This window comes from Rhinoraja longicauda, chromosome 4, assembly GCF_053455715.1.
Source record: "Rhinoraja longicauda isolate Sanriku21f chromosome 4, sRhiLon1.1, whole genome shotgun sequence".
Lineage (NCBI taxonomy): Eukaryota > Metazoa > Chordata > Chondrichthyes > Rajiformes > Arhynchobatidae > Rhinoraja > Rhinoraja longicauda.
This window is the reverse complement of record NC_135956.1, coordinates 53,061,218-53,084,569: the sequence shown is the minus strand read 5'-3', so window position 1 is coordinate 53,084,569 and position 23,352 is coordinate 53,061,218. Positions and strand designations below refer to the sequence as shown.

Sequence of the window (23,352 nt, the reverse complement as noted above, 5' to 3'; positions counted from 1 at the left end):
ATCATCATATTTCCTTACATTATGAAAGATAACTGTTCAGCCCATTGAGAATGTTCTAGCTGAATAAGCAAGCAATCCCATTCTCTAACAATTTTCTGTGTAATTTATTTTCCCCATATTTCCATTCAGAGGATTGTAGGGTTGTGGGAAGAAAGAAAAGGGTATGGTAAACACCTTTATTAAATTATTTTAATTTATTTGAATAGATTTAATAATTTTGAAGCATTTTTGTTACTTTTATTATAAAAAATATTATTTTATTCATTTTCAGTTTTTAAATGTTTCTGAATGTGAGAATAGCTGAGACGGATTTCTTGAATGGTAGCTGCTGTCGACAGAGTTTTGAGAGCTAGGCTTTCTCACAGAACCATTGGAGATCCTATCATCAATCAGAGCTCACAGCACTGGCCTGCAAGATAGATCCTATGCATCTGGACCTGATCACAATGTGTCCCATATGAATGCAGAATACAATTAGAGTGATTAAGAACTGATCTAATCACATTGGATCCTTTAGGGCAGTAAAAAATGTCTTCAGTGTAAGACCACAGCATCTGCTGTACCCGAGTGGTTGTACTTTTAGTTGGTGAATCAGATGTAGTGGATCAAGTATCACTTGAAAAACATAGGAGGCAATTTTAACCCATGTTACAAAAGCAGAACGTTCTCAAAAATCTTATTGGATCAGGCAGCTTGTGTGGAGAGAGAAACAATGCCAACATTTCTGATCAGCGAAACCTTCGTCAGAACTTGCATTTCTGGCATTTGTTTCAGATTTTCAACATCTGCTGCAGTTTTATTTAAGTAAGATTAAGTAAAACTTGCCTTCCATTTGATTTATAATCATTATTTATTCTTCAGAGACTTTTCCAAAAGGCTTATTTTGTATTGGCTATCCTGTCCGAGGTTCTTCAACCCTTAGACCTCTGATTACCTCCTTGTTGTTTGAGGCAGCATTGGTCCCACACCGCACAGCCTTTACATTTCTGGCTCCTTGAGTGCTGGTGGTTATCCCTTTTTCTCTGAAGGGTCTCGATCCGAAATGTTACCCATTCCTTCTCTCCAGAGATGCTGCCTGGTTACTCCAGCATTTTGTGTCTATCCCTTTTTATTCTGCAGTTTTCAGTCGCTGGTCCATGGCAGAATATTTCAGTATTTCACTGCTGAATGTATTTGGTGTTTGCTAATAATATAATTCTGGGGAGGCCACCTCATCAACACTGATTTAAAAATATTCCACTAATGGTGCAATGGGTAAAGCACAATCCAGTGTAGACCAAGCCATTGGCTCTTGATATAATAAAGAACTAAATTATTCCTAAGGTTATGTGACCATCTCAACTATTACTTTGATTCTATTAATATCCTGAATGATGGCCCTGATGGCAGGTTCACAGTTTATGTGTATACTGTATATATGTTTATGGAAAGCATGTTTTGTTTTTAATCTGTCAATACTATTAGAACATATCTAGAATTATGAGTATCATAAAAGCTTACTTGTAAGGAAATCATTTCTGAACAAGAAACACTTAAGTAAAATAATAATACTAATACTTGCACATCAGGATACTTTAATCAGTTTGGATGTGCAATAAAGGACTGTTGGGTGGAAAGTATATAGTTGTGAGTCTTTTTGTTACTATTTGAGTACATTTTGATATGAAATGAGCACAGTTAATGTTGTTTGAGAGATGGCATTGGACAATGTGTATCACAAACATAACGGTAGTATTATTAGTAATCAGCTTGTCGATCAAAAACGTTATCTAAACTGTGGTGATGGTTGGAGTACATTTGGCTTGTTTGAGGTTTCTGGATGTGAATGGCTCCCATAGCAACATTCATTGCACTTTGAACTGTGTGAAGGGTCTAACAGAATTTCATATGCATGATGAGAATATGCAAATTATAGCATTTATTACAAGATGGAGAAAAATATTATTTTCAAAACTGCCAAACGGAAGGCAATAAGTTATTTAGTTATTCATTACTCTGCATGTTCTGCAACTTTCTGATGAGTATCTGTTATATTTGGCAATGTTAATATTGATAATCAAGAAATGTCTGTAATCCTTTTTTAGATTGACCTGGAGCACTTGAACACAATGCTGGAAAATGGAGCAGATATCAATTCCACTGACAGATATGGACAGGGTGTTTTACACGGGGTAAAGGGAACTTAATGGCTTGATTTTTTTTTTAGAAAAAGCATTTTACTAATAACCATATGTTGTCTTTGAAATGGAACTGCATATGCTGCTTTACCAAGGAAAGACACAAAATATTGGAGTAACTCAATGGGTCAGGCGGCATCCCTGGGGAACATGTATAGATGACATTTCAGGTCGGGACCCTTCTTCAATCTGAACTGTCACTTATCCATGTTCACCAGGGATGCTGCCTGACCGTTACGTTTCTCCAGCATTTTGTGAGTTTCCCTGTCTTTAAAATAACTGAGATTAAAGTAGATTTTAAGAGTAACTTTTAGTTCTGTAATATGATTTAAATAGTTGTGAGTACAATTTCATCTTTTTTCATTGACTGTCCTCATCTCGCTACATTCAATGGATCCAATTGCATATGAAACCTTGTAGTACAGTTTAGTACAAGCAATCAAAAATTCATTTCTTCCTATTGTCTTTTCTTAAATGACACTAACATTATATAATGACATCTTGCATTTGTGAATTGCTTTCACAACTATAGGCTGGTTAGGTCTGACTTCGGTGGTTGGTAAGATTTTATTCCACTAGACCAAGTGGACCCGTTGGGCCCAAGCCTCTCCTGCATTGGTATCCCCTCTACCCCCCTCCCCCACCCTGCATTGGGGGGTATCCCCTCTACCCCCCTCCCCCACCCTGCTCCCCCACTCCCTCCCTCCCCTCCCCTCCCCCCTCCCTCCTTCCCCAGGAATGAGTAGATTAACATATGATGAGCATTTGACAGCACTAGGCCTGTACTCGCTGGAGTTTAGAAGAATGAGAAGGGACCTCATTGAAACGTGCAGAATAGTGAAAGGCTTGGATAGAGTGGATGTGGAGAGGATGTTTTCACTCGTGGGAGATTCTAGGACTAGAGGTCTAGCCTCAGAATTAAAGGATGTTATTCTAGGAAGGAGATGAGGAGGAATTTTTTGATTAGTATGGGTGTCAGAGGTTATGGGGAAAAGACAGGAGAATGGTGTTCGGAGGGAGAGATAGATCAGCCATGATTGAATGGCGGAGTAGACTTGATGGGCCAAATGGCCTAATTCTGCTCCTACCACATGATCTTATGATGAACAATAACTGTGAATAAAACAGAAAATGCTGGAGATGGTTAACAAGTCAGGTAACGTCTGTAGAGAGAGAAAAGCACAGTTGATGTTGTGAGTTGATAATGTGTCATGAGAACTGGGAACAGTTAATGATATGACAAAGTTTAAGATGCAGAGAAAGGGAGGAGCAAACTAGATCTGTGGAGAACAAAAGACGGTTGTGTGAGGCAATAGGTGATGGAGCCAGTGAGAGAGGGTAGTCTGACTGTCATCCATTTCCTTGCTGACTATCTCCTGTCCTCCACCGTTTCCACTGACTTTCTACTTTATTCCCTCCTCTGCATCCTTTTTCTTTGCATCTTAAAACTTTTTTCTTTAATCCTTCAAATTTTTGGATGAAAGTTTATTGAGTTGAACTGTTAACTCTGTTTCTCTCTCCATAGACACTGCCTAACATTTCCTGCATTTCCTGTTTTATTTCAGATTTCTAGCATCTGCAGTATTTTGATTTGGAATTATTGTGATATTTGTAATTTAAACATTCTGGGAAATCCTGTATGGATTAAATTAATTTTAATTATTTTTATCAGTTGTATTAAAACATCACATAAGCTTTTTGCACATTCAGGCACAGCAAAAAACAATGTAAATGAAACATGTACACCAATTTGATTTCAATTAGATTTACTATGTCATCCTTAACCACTCCTATAAGTTGGCAAGGGCACATGATTATCAACCATTACCTCAATAATGCATGAATACCTTGTGACCTTAAAGAATATTGTTCCTGTGAATAACGCTAATATTTCAGATGAAATTAAACAAATGAGAGCTGAACCTTGTATATCAAGGATCACCCTATTCATCACATTGTCAGCATTATAACTTTTCTTAGACTTCAGCAAGGACCCATTCATTGTTGCTTTAAGCCGGCATTTGCTTTATGACCTAACTACACTTCATGTCTGTGCCAATAGGCAGCCCGAACATGGCACCCTGATGTGGCCAGGTTTTTGATCGAGAAGAAGGCCAATGTTAACATGCCTGATAACTATGGCGTAACCCCGCTGCATGTGGCTGCCGCACTTGATTATTCTGAAATGGTCGACTTTCTCCTGGACTGTGAGGGTAAGACTTATATCTGGAGAAGTGGTAATAATATAGTTACAATGTTATACAAGATTAATGGAAACAGAGGGAGTTTTTTTCTCAAGTCTGTCATGGACACCATGGTGATGTGTGCATGCTGAGCCAACTGTTTCATTAGTCATTCTATGGAGATACCTGGTTTTAGCATTGTTCACATTTTGTGATGCCTTCCCTGATTTTAGGCTGAGAAAACCTTGATGGGTCCATCCTCTAAAAATGGGCACTGTTGTCCATTCCTTTGAATAATGATGACAGATCAGAGGAACACATAGTACAGTCTAGTCTGATATCTATGTGTAGTATGAAGAAGTAGTGTTTCAGTAACTAGACAAGGATTTTGGACCACTGATCCAGAGATCAAATGCTGCAGAAAAGTAACTATGAACCTATCAGCCAAGTGCTGGTGTAACTCAGCAGGTCAGGCAGCATCTGTGGATGGAAAGGATAGATGACATTTTGGATCTGGATCCTTCTTCAGACTCAAGAAACTACTAGATTGTTAACACTCGTCTGATTCATTGATGTCAGGCAGTGCCATCCTTACCTGGTCTGATTCCAGACCTACTGATGTAGTTAATTCATCTACCTCCTCAGTTCAGGAGCAATGGACAAAGAACACCAGCAATGCCAGGAATGGCCACATAGTATGAGCAACAACCAGACCTCTGTAACCTGATATGCCTTGCTTATCCATGCCCTGTAGATTATCAGTTGTGCAGTAGACCTATATCCACACAGATGTTCTGCTTTAAAGCCACAATCAATTAGTTTCCACAGTCAATTGATGACTATTTCTGAATTCTTGTGATGGCACACCAATATGCTGGTTATTCTGCTGGATAGAACAAAATATTCTGCAAAGTTAATGTGGCCTGTACATGAAGAGTTTGCATACAATTGTCATTGTCCTTTTTAAAGTGGACATTGAAGCAAAGACAACTGGAATGATTCAGACACCAGCCCACTACGCTGCGAAGTATGATGCTGCAAGTTCATTGAACTGCCTGTTGAAACATGGTGCTGATATAAATGCTAGAGACTATAAACAGCGAACACCTCTACAACTGGCAACAGACCTTGGTAAGATGCACAAATTGTTTTTATTACATTGGTATCCCGGGCATGATCCCCAAACTTACAAACTGCATGTACCATTGGTTCTGTTAGCTGCAAGGAGATAGTATTTCTTTTCTAAACACTTTCATTTGATTGAGTTTCATGGTATTCACACATTGAAGATTGCAATGATTTGTCAGTTGCTAAAGGAGCTCAAACTGTTCTGTTTTCTTGCCAGACCACTTTCTTCACGTGTGTCACTCTATCTTTTGTGAGCAACTTGCCTCTTCCATGCTGTGGGAATGGATCAGAACCCAAGTGAAATTTGTAAGAGTGGAAGAGCACAAGTAACAGCTCCACTCCGATAGAGATAAAGATCAGAAATTATTCTTAGCTACTGCAGCTTTCATGTTCTTTAATTTAATCAAATGTTTGGTCCAGATGCTTGTAACCCGAGGGCTTTCATTAAGAGCCCATATTGTTAAAGAAAGTATAATTAAACAGTGTACCTGACGTATTCTGAATCAGTAAGTGAATATGCAGAAGGCAATTTAATACCGAATGGATTCAATCCGAAAAGTGCTATCAGCACCCCAGCTTCCCAGGTCTTTGTGAGTAATATAGTTGTTAGTGCTGGCAACACAAAATATCTGTGCACTTTCATTAGCCAACACACAAAGTGGGGAAACATTTAAATTCTAAATGCATTGTAATATTTTCTGTTTCCACCTAACATGCTTCCTTTCAGATCGAACTGAGGCAGCTGGACTCTTACTGCAGTTTCAAGCAGATGCAGGAACCTATGATAATACAGGTCAATTATGTTTAACATTGATGGCCGCGAACATGCCTCAACTTGTGAGTACTTTGAAACATTTGCTTAAATTTTTTTTTGCCCAAAAATTGTAATACAATGCCAGGATGTTGCTGTCCCATTGACCTGCTGGAAGCATTCACTGCTCCAAGGACACTCCAGTCTGCTCCTCAAACACCAAACTACTATACCCTTGCTGCGCTTTGACTCCCAAGGCATTTTCTTTTAAACACTCAGCATCCAAATGGAACTCTGTCCCCAACACCAATCAGTCAAAAATTGCAAGATGAATGATAGACACAAAATGCTGGAGTAACTCAGCAGGACAGGCAGCATCTCTGGAGAGAAGGAATGGGTCGATGTTTCAGGTCGAGACCCTTCTTCAGACTGAAAGTCACAGGAAAGGGAAACAGGGATATAGATAATGATGCAGAGAGATATAGAACAATGAATGAAAGATATGCAAAAAGTAATGATGATAAAGGAAACAGGCCATTGTTAGCTGTGCGACCAGCTTCTCATTTTCACCCAGCTAACAGGTAACAATGAGTGCATCTGTTTCTTTTTCCCTTACAATCTTTGTACCACCCCATGCAACCACGTTCTTTCAGCTTTGTTTAATTTCTAATTTCTCCCGATCCACTGCTGTTTTTCTTCTACAATGCAAGTTACAGCTGTAGGGTTCCATCATTTGGGATGGCACTTAGTACTGACAGTTTAGAAAGGCTACTACTTTAGTATCTTGCTCTGCACTACATTAGATGGCAAGAAAGTGCTGCACTAGCTGTTAATCTACCTGCAGTCTCTAATGGCCCTTATTGATAAATGTATGCATTTAGAATGGCCAACTAATGTTCACAGTCTACGAGCAGTTCATAGGTTTATAGTTCATAAGACATAGGAGCAGAATTAGTTCATTCAGCCCATCAAGTCTGCTCCACTATTCAATCATGGCTGATCTTTCTTTCCCTCTCAACCCCATTCTTCTACCATTTCCCCGTAACCTTTGACAATCTTACTAATCAAGAACCTACCAATCTCCGCTTTAAAAATACCCCAAAGACTATGGCAATGAATTCCATAGATTCACCATCCGCTGGCTAAAGAGTACAGGTAAATATCTTTGTGGACCAAGTTAGAATAGGCTGTCCATGGATTTGCATTCTGACATATACTATCACTTTCCGAAAGAAATAAGAGAAAGCGAATAAGAACTTCTATGTAATGACAGAACATACAGTGTATAAAGTAACTTTCTTCTCATATCTCATAGGCATTTACAGCTTTGGATCAGTTTCTTATCAAGGACAGAGCTAATCGAAAACAGTACTTAATGTTAAACATGCTGGTAGCAAAACCTTCAGGTGAGCTAATTCATTATCAACTCGGGAAACATAATATTTATAGTCTGATACGCACAAACAGCTGAATACCAAGGACTCATGTGCATGTATTTTGCATCCTACGGTTCCATAATTATCAAGGGACATCTGTTGCTGAACATGTTAGACAATTGCCCAACCTCCTGCATAACAGTCACATGGCAGACCTTCACTGAATAGCTGCCATAAACTTAACTGCAATCAAAACAGGTGTTGGTAGGAGGGTTAAATTGCAACCTGCTTAGCACTTGTGGCCAAAGACACATCTCTCCCCCATTATGTCCCACTGACTGGGTGAAATGGAGTTTTGTAATAAACATAACACAAAAAGTAAGGAAATTTGTGTTTGGTAGATTATTTCTTTGTTGTAACAATGCTTCTTGGCAATAAATCTTATACCGTTGGAAAGCCTGTTTATTTCCCTTTTAAATGGTGCCACATTTGTAAGGAACATGCATTTGTGGGATGAGCAGCAGAGCTGAGTATATGGGTTGCGCCCATGAAAAATGTGCCAAATCCTCTCTGCCAATGCCAAACAGCTTATTCTGCTGTTGCTATTGACTCTTGTTTTGAGCTTCTGGTACCCCCAGGTGCTGACAATCAGGTCACTGATTGGCACCTGATTGGCAGCATCTGGAGCATGGGCCCTGCTACAGTGGTCAGTAGGTGTCTGCTCCAAGAATCGGCATGCCACGTTTGACTGATCTGGATAGGACCCGTGCGATAGGGCAACTTCAAGCTGGTGTTCCGCAAAACCAAGTTGCGGCATTATTTGGAGTGAGCCCTAGTACCATCTCCAAAGTGAAGGCCAAGTTCCATATAACGGGGGATGACAGAGACAGGCCGCGAAGTGGGCGTCCCAAGAAGACGACACCCGAAGAAGACCATTTCCTCACCCTGTCAGCACTTAGGAACCGTAGGCTGTCTTCTACAGATTTGCAGTCAAGGTTTGCAGGACGATATGGCCGACGGCTCTCTGCCCAGACAATTCGGAACAGACTGCACGCAGCCGATCTCTGGTCTCATAGGGCTGCCAGGAGGCCTGCCATGACTGCCCTTCACCGTCAGGCCCATTTGCGCTGGTGTCGGCAACACGTGCACTGGAACCTGAACATGTGGAGGAACGTTATGTTCAGCGATGAGTCCAGATTCTGCCTACGGCAGTTGGATCATAGGGTCAAAGTGTGGAGAAGACACGGAGAACGCTATGCTGATTGCTGCACCGATAGAGTAACATCTTTTGGTGGAGGCAGCATGATGGTGTGGGGCGGCATCTCCCTCACTGGAAAGATGAGGCTTGTCATCATTGGAGGCAATCTCAATGCAGAGAGATATCGAGATGAGATTCTGCAACCAGTGGCAATCCCATATCTCCACAGTCTGGGACCGAACTCTATCCTCCAAGATGACAATGCTCGCCCCCACAGAGCAGGGTTTCTCAGAGACTACCTCCAGAATTTGGGAGTGGAGAGGATGGAATGGCCTGCCAGCAGTCCTGACCTCAACCCCATTGAACACTTGTGGGATCAGCTTGGGCGTGCTGTTCGTGCCAGAGTGACCAACACAACCACGTTGGCTGACTTGCGACAAATGCTGGTTGAAGAATGGAATGCCATCCCACAACAGTGTGTGACCAGGCTGGTGACCAGCATGAGGAGGAGGTGCCAGGCTGTTGTGGCTGTGTATGGTTCTTCCACACGCTACTGAGGCTCCTGTTTATTAAATGAATAAATTGTTAAATTGCCAATATGTCTTGTTTCTTCAGACTTCAATCATCCAATCCACCAAACAACACCGAACAAGAGTCAATGGCAGAATAAGCTGTTTGGCATTGGCAGAGAAGATTTGGCACATTTTTCATGGGCGCAACCCATATACTCAGCTCTGCTGCTCATCCCACAAATGCATGTTCCTTACAAATGTGGCACCATTTAAAAGGGAAATAAACAGGCTTTCCAACGGTATAAGATTTATTGCCAAGAAGCATTGTTACAACAAAGAAATAATCTACCAAACACAAATTTCCTTACTTTTTGTGCTATGTTTATATAGGCGCAACCAATCATTTGACTATTTTAGTTGCATTTAATTAATTTAAATAACAATTAACTTAATTAACTTTCGTTTATTTGAAAGGCTTTACATTTTTTCTTGGCTTTGTAACAATTTTGTATTTTGTCTTGCATTCATGGTGTCAACTGTCCATTGGCTGATACTTAATAATTTATAACAAATTATTAATAATTTGTAAAAAAAATTACAGCAGCAGAAATATTATTTTGAGTTCAAAACTTCTGCTGATGGAGGAACTAGAATTTATCTAATAGCAACACAATTATTTATTGGATAAATTATGCTTGACTGCACAAAATGCCCAAACTGCACCTCCATGTCAGATTGTATCTGAAACAATCATTATGCAATCTTTAGCAGAAAATGTCAAATATTTTTCAAACAAAAGGACATAATTAACAATAATTAGCTCAAGAGGATTTCTAAACATCGATATCAATATTTTTTCTTGCTGAATGGAGTATTGTCTAAATTGACAGTGTTTTCCTGAACTCTCAGATCATAGCCTAATAAAAAAAGAGCCTCTTTTAATTTCTTTTTGCAGCGTGATTCCCTATTTATGGTGTCAAATCTGCAACCTGTTCCACTACCTCTCCATGGTTGTTCAGTGATAACTTATGGGGTGTCCTTTTAATTGTTAGTTTAATGATTAAGTTATTGGGCATTTGAAAAGACTGGGCTGCAAATCCAAAAACACTGGTCACTTCAAACCACAGCAGACGAGGAAAGTAAATTCAACTAATTCAATAAATTCGGAATAAAAACCAAGTGCCAGTGAGGACGACATTAAACCATTGAATAGTCATCTAGGAAGAGATATAGAGTTAACATTTTTGCGACCTGAAATGTAATTTCTGTGGCCTGACCTGCTGAGCTTCTCCAACATTTTCTCTTTTCGTTTTAAATTTTAAACATCTTCTAGATTTTAATTTTTTTTAATCTACTGTCCTTACTTGGTCTGGCCCATACATGATGCCTGATCTGCCAGTATAATTGACTCTAAACTACCTCCTCAGTTCAGGGGTAATTAGGGATTGAGAATTACTGTTGGCATTGCCAGAAATGTCCCTGTCTTTGCCCCTATTATGGTTAGCTCATAACATCCCTCTACAGGGCTCAGCTAGCCACTCATTTGAACAATTTGATATGGACAATAACTCCTTCCTTGCCAAAGTATTTTGTACCCTTGCAGCAAAGAAATAAAAATCTCCCTTTTCAAGGCAATACATCTTCAATCCAGATGAGGAAAGCAATTTTTCATGCCTGTGAAAATTCTAAGGGATGAGAGATAATGTACAATGTTGGATCCTTCAATGGATATGTAATGTATTGGACCACGAGGGTTAGGAAGGTTTGTGGTTCAATTCTTGGTACATAGAGTGAGGGAAACTATTATTGCCCTGAATATCCATGAATGTGGTAAGACATTTATTTGGGTTCTTCCCTCTGATCATTTCAGTACCTGTGTTAGAAGTTTAAATATGTGGGCAGGACCCTGCTCACTCATGGTGCCCCATACTAGAATATTTTATTCACATCATCGGTGGTACACAAATGTGAACAAAATAACAACATCGCTGTAGTACTGGAGGGCTTCTAACTTGCTGTGCTTTTGGAGTTAGAAGCCCTCCAGGCATCATTAATGAGAGGAGAGGGAGAGATTAAACTCTCGAGGAATAAAATGAAATAATTCAGAACATACTGAGTATAATGTGTCCTGAGGAATAATAGCAGCTTAGAAGTTAATTATGATCAAAATATGTTAAAAAGAATATGATCAAAAGAAAAATGCATTTTATAGATAGTTCATAGGTTTCAAATCTCTCAGAGGTAATTAATTTCAATTTGAAGGATTGTAGTAATGCTTGCTGATTAAGGCTCATTTGAATGCATGAAATTAGTTTTTCAGAGAATGGCTGGCTGCCAGGATTGTAAGATGGCATTATGAGATGTGTTGAGAGGAGGTGCTTCTGTGCCAGTGTTGACTACACTGAATTTCAAGGTACTATACTGGAAAATCAGTATAGTCAACACTGGCACACATCAGCAGAAACATCAGCAGCAACTTCAAATCTGTGCGTTGCCTAAATAATAATGTGTACATGATGGAGTTGATGGTCAGCCATTATTTAATATATAACTACTTTTAATCTGGTTGATACTTGGAAGTTATAACATAGGATCACAGCAGTGAAGGACCACACAGAGCAGTGAAGAGAAGTGATCAGCTTGGAATTTATACATTTCATAAGTAATGACCAACGTTTTTGTGTGGAAGAGATGGTTGTTGTGGAGGTGAAGAATAAGGGCCACTTATATCTAGTGCTGCATTAACTTTTATGATTATAAAAGTCATACTTTATTAATGCTGTGAATTTTCTTTTTCAAAATCTTTTATACAGAGACCAGTAACAGTCATGCCAAGTCATTGGTAAGTATTGCCTCATTGTTGATGAGAGTATTTTGTCAACGTTGTTTCCAACTGAATGAATTGAGCACAGAGCAATTGTTAAATTCAACAAACCTGGTGTAACAATTAATCACCTATTCATATTTTACATCCACTATGTTCACTGGGCCTGATCCTGATGCTGCCTTTTTTTGGCTTTCTCTTGGATTATTGATTTCTTTGCAGTTTTATTATATGTTTAAATTCGTAGTTGCTTGCATGTAGTTAGGATTGAGAGGTCAGGTGTGGACTGCTTCTTCAGATGTAGAGTAAACAAGAGATGGTAAACAGAATACTGAGTCCCAGAATGCTGCTATGAATTAATGCAGTGGAATAATTGAAATGTTTACTACAATCTTCAAAGTTCAATACTTATTTGTCTACATTAAATTTCATTAAAATACAACATATGAGCAGAATTAGGCCATTCAGCCCATCGAGTATGCTCCAGCATTCAATCATGGCTGATCTATTTTCCCTCTCAACTTCATTCACCTGCCTTCTCCCCTTAACCTTTGACATCCTTACTAATTAAGAACTTATCAATCACCACTTTAAAAATATAGAAAGACGACATCCACCACCATCTGTGGCAATGAATTCCAGAGTTTCATCACCCTCTGGCAAAAAAAATCTCTTTATCTCCATTTTGAATGTACGCCCTTTTATTCTGAGGCTGTGCCTTCTGGTCCTAGACTCAATGTTACTGGAAACATTCTCTCCACATCCATTCTATCTAGGCCTTTCATTATTCAGTAGGCTTCAATGAGATACCCCCTCATCCTTCTAAATTTCAGCAAGTACAGGCCAAGAGCCAACAATAGCTCAAATACTTTTTTATTCATCTCTCAAGCTTCAGTGTTGTTGTTCCCACCTTAAAGCAGCTTATTACATGACAGCCATTATGCATCATAATAGATATAGTCATGGCTGGAAAGCTTTACTGAGCTTACAGAAAGTTAGGTTTGCACTGGAAAGCTTTGTTGTTGCTTTGTCAACGTATTGTTGTCAATTTGTAATTTTGCAAAAAATAGAAACTTCTGTGAACTACAAATATTCTTTCATTATTCAGTGTTAGAGTTCACTTTATAATTTATTTTAGTTTGTATGGGGCATGCTGCCACAGGAAGTGGTGAAGACATGAAGCTTAGATTATTTCGAAACAAAATTACATTATCACATGAGAAAAATAGAGTTGAATAATAAATAGATAGGCAGTGTTAAGGTAGTGTGGAGTGTAAATAGCAATAGTCCAAGCTCAAGCACATCCTGGTATAATAAAATGGCTCCAAGTATAGGTTGGTGACATAATTGATGGGAAAGTGGATTCAATGGGTTGCTGGGTGGGCTGAATAGAAAACTAGTAGGGAAATGGGATTGCTCTGTGAGCTGATATAGACTCCATGGACCAAATGGCAATATGGAAATATGATAAACCTTTGAGGATAATCATATTAGGACCGGGTGCATTAACTTGCATGGAAGAAGTATTTTATAGATACCTTTGCTTCACAGCCAGTTGGAGTCATCGCATTCAGAATTAGACTGCACAAATTTGTTTTTTTGTGGGAAGTTAAAACTGCCTTGGATCTGCACTCAGGTTAGCAGAGGCACACAATCTAAATGTGTAGGAAGGAACTGCAGATGCTAGTTTACATTGAAGATAGACACAAAATGCTGGAGTAACTCAGCGGGACAGGCAGCATCCCTTGATAGAAGGAATGGGTGACGTTTTGGGTCGAGACATTTCTTCAGACCTTAAGGGTCTCGACCCGAAACATCACCCATTCCTTCTGTCCAGAGATGCTGCCTGTCCCGCTGAATTATTCCAGCATTTTGCATCTATCACACAATCTAAATGCTGTTCCTGTGCATCCCCTAGTGGCTGGTGTAGAGCATCATTTGCAGCACCTCCTCTCTCACTTGGGGAACGGAAAAACAGTGAACTACAGGACAATTTTAAGAAAGGATAAAAATAAAAGTTAATTATGTTTTACATTCAGGCAATTATTCTAAAATGCTACTGATACCAGAAAGTAGACTTAACAATAACATAAGCTCTGATAAGAATTTGCAATTTACAATTTTAGAATCCCTCTACCCACCGTCATTAACACTCTGGTTAATATATATTTTTCTCTGCTGCTTTATTGCCTTCTTTTAGAAATGCATTAACATTGTCCACAGAGAAATTTAGTGTGATTATGTCAGTCATTAAAATAATAAGAGAAAAATTGCCCCATTGGAGGTTCAATTTTTTGCATCAAAAGTATCTGGTTTCCTCTTTCATGACAAACGCCTGTTATCCTCAATTGTTCTATAAAGCCAACTATATCTGTCCAAGGCATTCATATCAATGGAGGCATCTCTGAAAAATTTGCTCTTCTTATTGGTATCGATAGCTTCTTTTACTTTTTTTAAATTCTATCTCATGAGCGCCATTGTATTTTTGTGGATGCAACTAGAACCATTTCTCTTCTGAAATCTCGCCTCTGCCTCGTTCTTTCTTGGCTTCCTACATAGACTTGCAAGTATTCCGCCCATAGGTATCTTCTTGATGTTACACTGAGAAATCATTCAGGGTTTCCTCTGCAACTTATCCTCTGCTGGACCACCAAGATCTCTTTAATTGAGATACCTTTTTTCATACATGCCTAGATGTGGTAAAGTATAAATATAGTAAAACTCAAATGTGGCAAAACATAACCAGTTTATGTTGGCAGCTGTGATGTTAAAGAATTAGAAAAATGCAGTAGAAAAGAAGGATCTTTGCAACAAAAAAAACCAAGGAGTAGGATCAGTTTGTGTGGAATGAAGAAACAGCCAGGGGCAGTGGTATATAGGCTCCTCAAGCAGAAGTGATAGTGTAGGGTATAGTATAAGTCCGAACAAGAATAATCATGACAGGCTCTGATTTGCATATAGACTGGGCAAATCAATTTAGTACAATGAATGTGGAGGATGAATTTATTATGTGTAAGAAATGGTTTTCTAGATGAGAATGTTGATGAATGAACAAGTGAATAGGCTATCTTAGATCTTGCATTGGAAATGAGAGATGATTAATTATAGTGAGGAATTTTTGAAGGACCAAAAATAATTCATATAGACATTAAAACTCATTCACTTTGATTGGAATCCAGGATCTTAAATTTGAATTACAATGTAAGAGGCATGAGTTGACAATTTTGGATTGGGAGACTACCACAAAATCTATAACAGCATATAAAAATAAGTACATAGTTTATGCATAAGGCAAAGGGAGAAAAGCCATTGGAAATGTCGTCATGCTATGAATATCAAAAGAGGTTAAAGATAGTGTTAGATCAAACGAAAGACCACACTAAGCCTGAGTAATGTGAAAATGGCAGAATTCAACAAAAGATCATCAAATTATTGATGAGGAATAGGGAAAACAGAAAGTGAGAGAATTCTAGCAAGAAACATAAACAGGCTGTAAAAATATCATAGAATATGTAAAAAGGAAAAGACTAGCTAAAGTCAATGCAGATCTATTACAAATTGAGGGAGAAGATGGTAAATATAATAGCAGAGAATTTTAGCATGTTTGTGTCCACCTTCATGGAAGAAAATGCAGAAAACCTCCTGGGAATCTGTGAAGAACTACAAGTCTGGGGTAAATGATGATAAGGAGTGATTCCAGGGTTGGCAGGATTGTTGTATGTGGTAGGGTTAATCAGAATATGGCTAGATGATCCCAGATACAGAAGAATGAGATGTAATCTCATTGAAACATTCAAAATGTTTATAGGGGATAACAGGATAGATGCCAGGATGACATTTCGCCTGCCTGCTTTACACTCTGAGGATTTCATGTGCAGCCAAAACCAACAACTTGTTATTGCAGTTCACCACACAAACTGGAGAGTGCATGCAGTGCTAATGCAACTGTCAAAACTTCACATAAATATTATCTTTAACTGTGAGCACAGCAGTGTTAATGATTCATTTCAATATTTTGGTAATGATTTTAGTTAAGAATATAGCAAATGAAATACCAGAATTATTTATTCTACATTTGTATCATAAATTTAGGTTAATCATATTTAATAATTCAGAATATCTTTCATACTCCACATTCAATAACTAAGTTAATCTTTTAAGATCATTTGTTACTAAAATGCTTCTTTCTTTTTGCTGGCAAACATGATACAGCTTGAAATGATTGTTCAATATCGACAATTGGATCTCATTATGCATCCCGTCGTACAACAATTAATTGCAATTAAATGGCAACACTTTGGAATGTAAGTGTAATGTCCTCCAGTCTTTGTTGTAAAGTCTATTAATTATCATTGATTCTACTTCTCTTGCTGATTATTGTCTTAGGCAGGACCTAACTGGTCACTGTCATGGAATCCTGTTTGACTCTGATGTAAGATTCTGAACTTGTATCCTCTTTATAAACAAGACAACATGGCTTTAGACAATAGGTGCAGGAGGAGGCCATTCGGCCCTTCGAGCCAGCACCGCCATTCAATGTGATCATGGCTGATCATTCTCAATCAGTACCCCGTTCCTGCCTTCTCCCCATACCCCCTGACTCTGCTATCCTTAAGAGCTCTATCCAGCTCTCTCTTGAATGCATTCAGAGAATTGGCCTCCACTGCCTTCTGAGGCAGAGAATTCCACAGATTCACAACTCTCTGACTGAAAAAGGTTTTTCATCATCTCAGTTCTAAATGGCCTACTCCTTATTCTTAAACTGTGGCCCCTTGTTCTGGACTCCCCCAACATTGGGAACATGTTTCCTGCCTCTAACGTGTCCAACCACTTAATAATCTTATACGTTTCGATAAGATCTCCTCTCATCCTTCTAAATTCCAGTGTATACAAGCCTAGTCGCTGCAGTCTTTAGCTCCTTAACATCGCCCACTTCTGCCTTTGCCCATCTACTACATCCATCCTTTTATCACCTCCGAGAGAGAACTATTCCAGTGTTCCAACAGCCATTGTGCTATCAATCACAGTCTAAACAGGTTTTTATGCAATTCTTCTGCACATCTAAACTGCACCTCGTCTTATTCCTCCGTCACCCCCGTACTTAATGACTTTATGGGATCATACATTCATGCAGCAAGCGAACAGTTTTTTGCCTCCTCCCTCCACCAAGTTCTTACAACCCTCAGTGCCCATACTAATCATACTCGAATTCCATTTTGTTCTTGCCACATTGTCATTAATTCCCTGAAGATCCTACGAACATGCACATCTTTGGGATGTGGTAAGCAACTAGAGCACCAGGTAGAAACCCACACATTCCCAGGGAGAAAGTGCAAACCATGCACAGCACTGTCATGAACCCAGATTGCTGAAGTCTTTTGTTGAAGTCCATTTAGGACCTCGCATTTCCTTATATCTATATCTTCCTCCAATCCTACAAACATTGAGAAATTATATATTATTCAAACTTTGGGTTACATTTCTTCCTAGGTTCTGTCATCCAACTCATGATCCCCTTGCCTTTAGATAGCCAAGTATTGAGCTTGAAATTCAATTCTTAAACCCCTCTTGCTCCTCCTTGTAGACTGTTCTGGGGATCGGTGCAATTAATCTGATTAACCTGTTAAGCTTCTTGTGACATTTATCATGTAATTATAAACACATGTTTTAATGACTTCAACATTTCTATGTCTATTACATTATTTGCTGAAACTTCTCTGAGATGTCTGAGTATAAGAGGAAGCTCATGGTTTGATTCCCTCTCTTTCTTAGGAGAGGAGTAGCAATTATGTTGACCCTTAACATCTGCTTCATTATTTCTTGGACTATTCTGGGACTTAGTTCATCACTGGCTAATGTGAAACAACTATCTTACGAACTACCTGGTGTGAGTACAATAACTTTGTGTCAATTCAATATATGTAAATATTATTCAGCATCAATATATGTGAAAGAATTTGGAATTGAGCCTAACTGTGGGATGATGATTTGGGTGCTTTGCTCAATGTCCTTGCTAGATGGGTTTATTCAAAAATTGACCACATTTCATGACTGTTATTGAGTAGTTAGTGTAGTACTGGAATGTAAGCAAACCATCATAGCAGACCAGTTGTAGGATGGTGTCAGGAGGCTCTTCAGACATCAAAAATAAAGGAATTTAGAGGGTTTTAAAATTGCATCTTTTCAGTGCAAGCAATGATTTTTCTCTCAGCAACGAAGTAGTTCGATCATTCAATCAATTGCCATATCTCTGATGACATAATGGAAATCTAGTCCTTCTCTCTCCCTCAAAGATGTAAATTTTGAAGATCTTTCACAAGTCTAAGTAACAGTTGCCATCTCTTTAAGATACTGTCTTAACCACTATTTCTCTTGTTATTAATTTAAATTTATTTTTCTCACCTAAAATACACTTTCACATCTCTTTTGCTGAAAAATAAGTTTAGTTCCCTTTTTGCAGTTTCTGTGGGTTTTGAGATGTTGATGGGTGATTAAACAGACTTAAAGCAGTAATGCTCAACTAAGTGATGCCCAAGGTCAAACCAGACGGTAAACTTAGTTGTTAAAGGTAACCTTGCAGTTATACATGTTGCACGTTTAAATGCTTCTTTTGCATCTATTTTTCTTTCAAAATTTACATATCACTCCCATACTAGGGCAGAACTGATCAAGCTTGAAAAAGTTAAGTGATCCTTTGTTCATTTTTCTAAGAATTCCATCTATCTATTTCAACCTAGATTTTCGGCCTGCAATTTACTATTTGTCCACCTGATCTCCAAAGATTCAACTGTACAAGCTTTCTTACATATTCACAACATTAAATCTGCCAGCCATTGTAGACTAACTAGTACTCTAATTCAGGCACTCCTAGAAATAGTGGAATTTCTTACCCTCCTCAGATCCTTTGTAAATTTACAATGTAATCATTATTATTTTTCAATTCTAGGTGTTTTCATGGCACTGTAAGGCTATATTGATCACACATTCCTGATAGACCTGACCTGACCTGACCTGACCTTGAGCAGCCTTCTACAATTGTTTTACAATTGCGTGGCTTGTCATGCATATTATTTCAAAGGGCAATAAACAAACTGCTAGAGAAACTCAGTGGATCAGGCAGTATCTGTGAAGGGAAATGGACAGACGATATTTTGGCTAATCATCAGATACCAGTATTTGCAGTCTCTTGTGTCTCCTTCTTTTGAAAGCTATTGGAAATCAACAATAATGAAATGAAAGTGGCCAAGCAAAACATAGAAATTTGGATTGACTTTCCTGAAGGCCATTATGAAGGTTTTCATAATAAAAATCCATAATTTTCATGATTATTTAATTGACCACAAGTTAAAAGATTGTTATGAATTTCAAATTCATTTCTTCCTGAGATAGCTAATTTTCTTTTGTTTTTTTTAAACTTAAGTGATGATTTGCATTATGAGTCTTTATCATCCTGAAATATTTTAATTATACGTCTTAAGGGTAAAGAATTAATTATCCTTTTTAGACGTTGGACATGTGGAAAGAGTTCTAGTAATATTTCTGGATCATTCTTTTTAAAAATCAAAGTAAGGAATTCAAAATAAAATCATATGCCAAATGTAGATGTTACAGTTAAAAATGTCTGAAAAATTAGAATTATTAAAGTGAAGGGCTGAGGAAGGGTGGAGTGTAAGAATGCATTTTCAGAAATGAGTCGACATGTCCTGGAATCTGGTCCAGACATGAGTTTTAGTCTCACCAAGGCAACTGGAGAATTTAAATTCAAGTAATTAAATCTGAGTGAAAAATGTTTTTATAGAGTCAGAGTCATACAGCATGCAAACAGATTCTTCAGCCCAATTCGTCCTTGCTGACCAACATGCCAAAGCTAAGCTAGTCCCATTTGCCTGCATTTAATCCATATCCCCCTAAGCCGTTCATATCTATGTACCGATGCAAGTGTCTTTTAAAAGTTGTTATTCTACCTGCCCCAAGTACCTTTTATGGCAGCTCATTCCATATACCCACCATCCTATGTGTGAAAAAGTTGCCCTCTGGTTCCGACTAAATCTTTCACCTCTCACCACAAGCCTATGTGGGGGGATATCTATCAGTACTAATGTGTTCATGCATTGAATTGTCATAGCTGTATTAATAAAAATTCAGAAATAAAATAAAAGAGTGAGACCACATGCAAACTGGAGAAACAACACTTCATATTTTGCTTGGATAGCTTAAAATTTAACAGTATGAACATTGAATTGTCCAATGTTAGGTAACAAGCACCATCCCTCCCCCAAAATCTCCCTCCCCTCCTATTTTTGTTCCCCCCCACCCCCACTCTTCCCTATGCCCCAACTGGATTTGCACCCATTTTTCCACTTTCCCTTATCCTTCCACCCATATTCCTTCTGCTGGATTCACAATTCACACCCCTTTACTTTACTTTAGAGATACAGCATGGAAACAGGACCTTTGGCCCACCGAGGCTGCACTGACCAGCGACCACCCTGTACACTAGCACCATTCCACACACTAGGGACAATTTACAAATTTACCCCATCAACCCATTCCATAACAGGAATGGTTTTCAATTTTGAAATGCTGCTTTTAACTCAAGCAATAATTGATAACTAGATGATAATAAAGATTTACGAAGATGTTGCCAGGACTAAAGGGTCTGAGCAGGGAGGAGTTGCAGTAGGCTGGGACTCTATTCCCTGGAGCGCAGGAGGGTGAGGGGTGATCTTATAAAGGTGTATAAAATCAAGAGGAATAGATCAGGTATGTGCACAGAGTCTCTTGCCCAGAGTAGGTGAATGGAGGACCAGAGGACATAGGTTTCAGGTGAAGGGGAAAAGATTTAATAGGAATCTGAGGGGTAACTTTTTCACACAAAGGGTGGTGGATGTATGGAACAAGCTGCCAAAGGAGGTAGTTGAGGCTGGGACTAACCCAACGTTTAAGAAACAGTTAGACAGGTGCATGGATAGGACAGGTTTGGAGGGATATGGACCAAACACAGGCAGGTGAGACTAGTGTAGCTGTGACATGTTGGCCGGTGTGGGCAAGTTGGGCTAAAGGGTCTGTTTCCTCACTGACTATGACTCTATATTAAATGCAATGAAATGTGGATTTTGAATAGGGGAAATTTACTGTATTTTTAAGCTGAGTGTGCTTCAGAGAAGATGTTGTTTCGGAATATTTAAGAAAACACATTAACACGTGTGAGAACTTCCTTCAAATGGTAAGTTTCACTATTTCTTGAAATATTCAGAAAGTTGCCCGTAGCTTTCAAAGGAGATCAAGTGAGAGGATTATTGAACTGCGAGGAAGTATGAGTAGATGTAAATATCAGAGTTAACTAAATCCAGAAACAACATGGACTAAGAACACACAAGTGTCAAGGCCAATGTGTTCCTGCAAGGGTGAAAGCCAGGTGCAACAAATATAGGGAACCTGGTGGTGAAGGATATTGAGGGGAAACAAGGAAGTATTTGACAGGTGTGAGAAACTAATGGTGGGGAAGTTCTGGCAAGAGTACAATAAATGTAGGGAGGTGCTTCAAAAGGACTTTAGGAAAGCTGAGAGGGATCACAAAAATAAATAATTAAGGTAAATCCAAACATAATCTAATACTTCAAGAATATTAAAGACAAAAGGAAAATTAGGAAAAAGGTCGATGATTAAGGACATTGTAGGCAATCTGTGCCTGGAGCCAGCAGGTTTAGGCGAGTCCAAAATGAATACTTTTCATCAGAGAATTTGTCATTGGAGAATTCAGTGAAGGTTTAGGTGATGTCTAGTGCAGGTTTGTATAATTAAATAAGTGATCATCGATGCTGTAGTAGTCTTAATGATAGTTAAACCCTAGGACTGGATAGGATTTAGAAACATAGAAAACATAGAAAATAGGTGCAGGAGTAGGCCATTCGGCCCTTCGAGCCTGCACCGCCATTCAATATGATCATGGCTGATCATCCAGCTCAGTAGCCTGTACCTGCCTTCTCTCCATACCCCCTGATCCCTTTAGTAAAAAGGGCCACATCTAACTCCCTCTTAAATATAGCCAATGAACTGGCCTCAACTACCTTCTGTGGCAGAGAATTCCACAGACTCACCACTCTCTGTGTGAAGAAATGTTTTCTCATCTCGGTCCTAAAAGACTTCCCCCTTATCCTTAAGCTGTGACCCCTGGTTCTGGACTCCCCCAACATCGGGAACAATCTTCCCGCATCTAGCCTCTCCAACCCCTTAAGAATTTTATATGTTTCTATAAGATCCCCCCTCAGTCTTCTAAATTCCAGCGAGTACAAGCCCAGTCTATCCAGTCTTTCCTCATATGCAAGTCCCGCCATCCCAGGGATTAATCTGGTGAACCTTCTCTGTACTCCCTCTAAGGCAAGAACGTCTTTCCTCAGGTTAGGAGACCAAAACTGCACACAATACTCCAGGTGCGGTCTCACCAAGGCCCTGTACAACTGCAGCAGAACCTCCCTGCTCCTAAACTCAAATCCTCTTGCTATGAATGCCAACATACCATTCGCTTTCTTCACTGCCTGCTGCATCTGCATGCTTGCTTTCAATGACTGGTGCACCATGACACCCAGGTCACGTTGCATCTCCCCATCTCCCAATCGGTCACCATTCAGGTAATACTCTGCTTTCCTGTTCTTGCCGCCAAAGTGGATAACCTCACATTTATCCACATTATATTGCATCTGCCATGCATTTGTCCACTCGCCTAATCTATCCAAGTCACTCTGCAGCCTCTTAGCATCCTCCTCGCAGCTAACACTGCCACCCAGCTTCGTGTCATCCGCAAACTTAGAGATGTTGCATTCAATTCCCTCGTCCAAATCATTAATATACACTGTAAATAACTGGGGTCCCAGCACTGAGCCTTGCGGTACCCCACTAGTCACTGCCTGCCATTCCGAAAAGGACCCGTTTATTCCTACTCTTTGCTTCCTGTCCGCCAACCAATTTTCTATCCACCTCAAAACTGAACCCTCAATACCGTGTGCTTTAAGTTTTAAATTTATCCCAGGCTGTGAGGGAGGCAAGGGAAGGGATTGCTGGGGCTCTGACTGAGGCTGTCAAAAGCTTCACTGGACACAAGTGAGATACCAGATGACTGGAGGACGGCAAATATTGACCCCCTTTTCAAGAAAGGCAACTGGGTAAAGCTATAGACCTGTGAGCCTAACATCGGTGGTAGGGA

The 23,352-nt window shown here is 39.2% G+C and overlaps 1 protein-coding gene across 1 annotated transcript in view; it reads left to right on the top strand.

The window, feature by feature from the left end:
- The window catches only part of LOC144593018 (uncharacterized), a 62,677-nt gene that overhangs the window by 11,464 nt on the left and 27,861 nt on the right, over window positions 1-23,352 (top strand). The window contains exons 5-12 of the mRNA XM_078398433.1: window positions 2,085-2,171; window positions 4,240-4,390; window positions 5,330-5,491; window positions 6,216-6,325; window positions 7,555-7,645; window positions 12,139-12,167; window positions 16,362-16,453; window positions 17,922-18,036. Coding sequence (XP_078254559.1) covers window positions 2,085-2,171; window positions 4,240-4,390; window positions 5,330-5,491; window positions 6,216-6,325; window positions 7,555-7,645; window positions 12,139-12,167; window positions 16,362-16,453; window positions 17,922-18,036 — 837 coding nt within the window. The remainder of the gene's footprint in view (window positions 1-2,084; window positions 2,172-4,239; window positions 4,391-5,329; window positions 5,492-6,215; window positions 6,326-7,554; window positions 7,646-12,138; window positions 12,168-16,361; window positions 16,454-17,921; window positions 18,037-23,352) is intronic.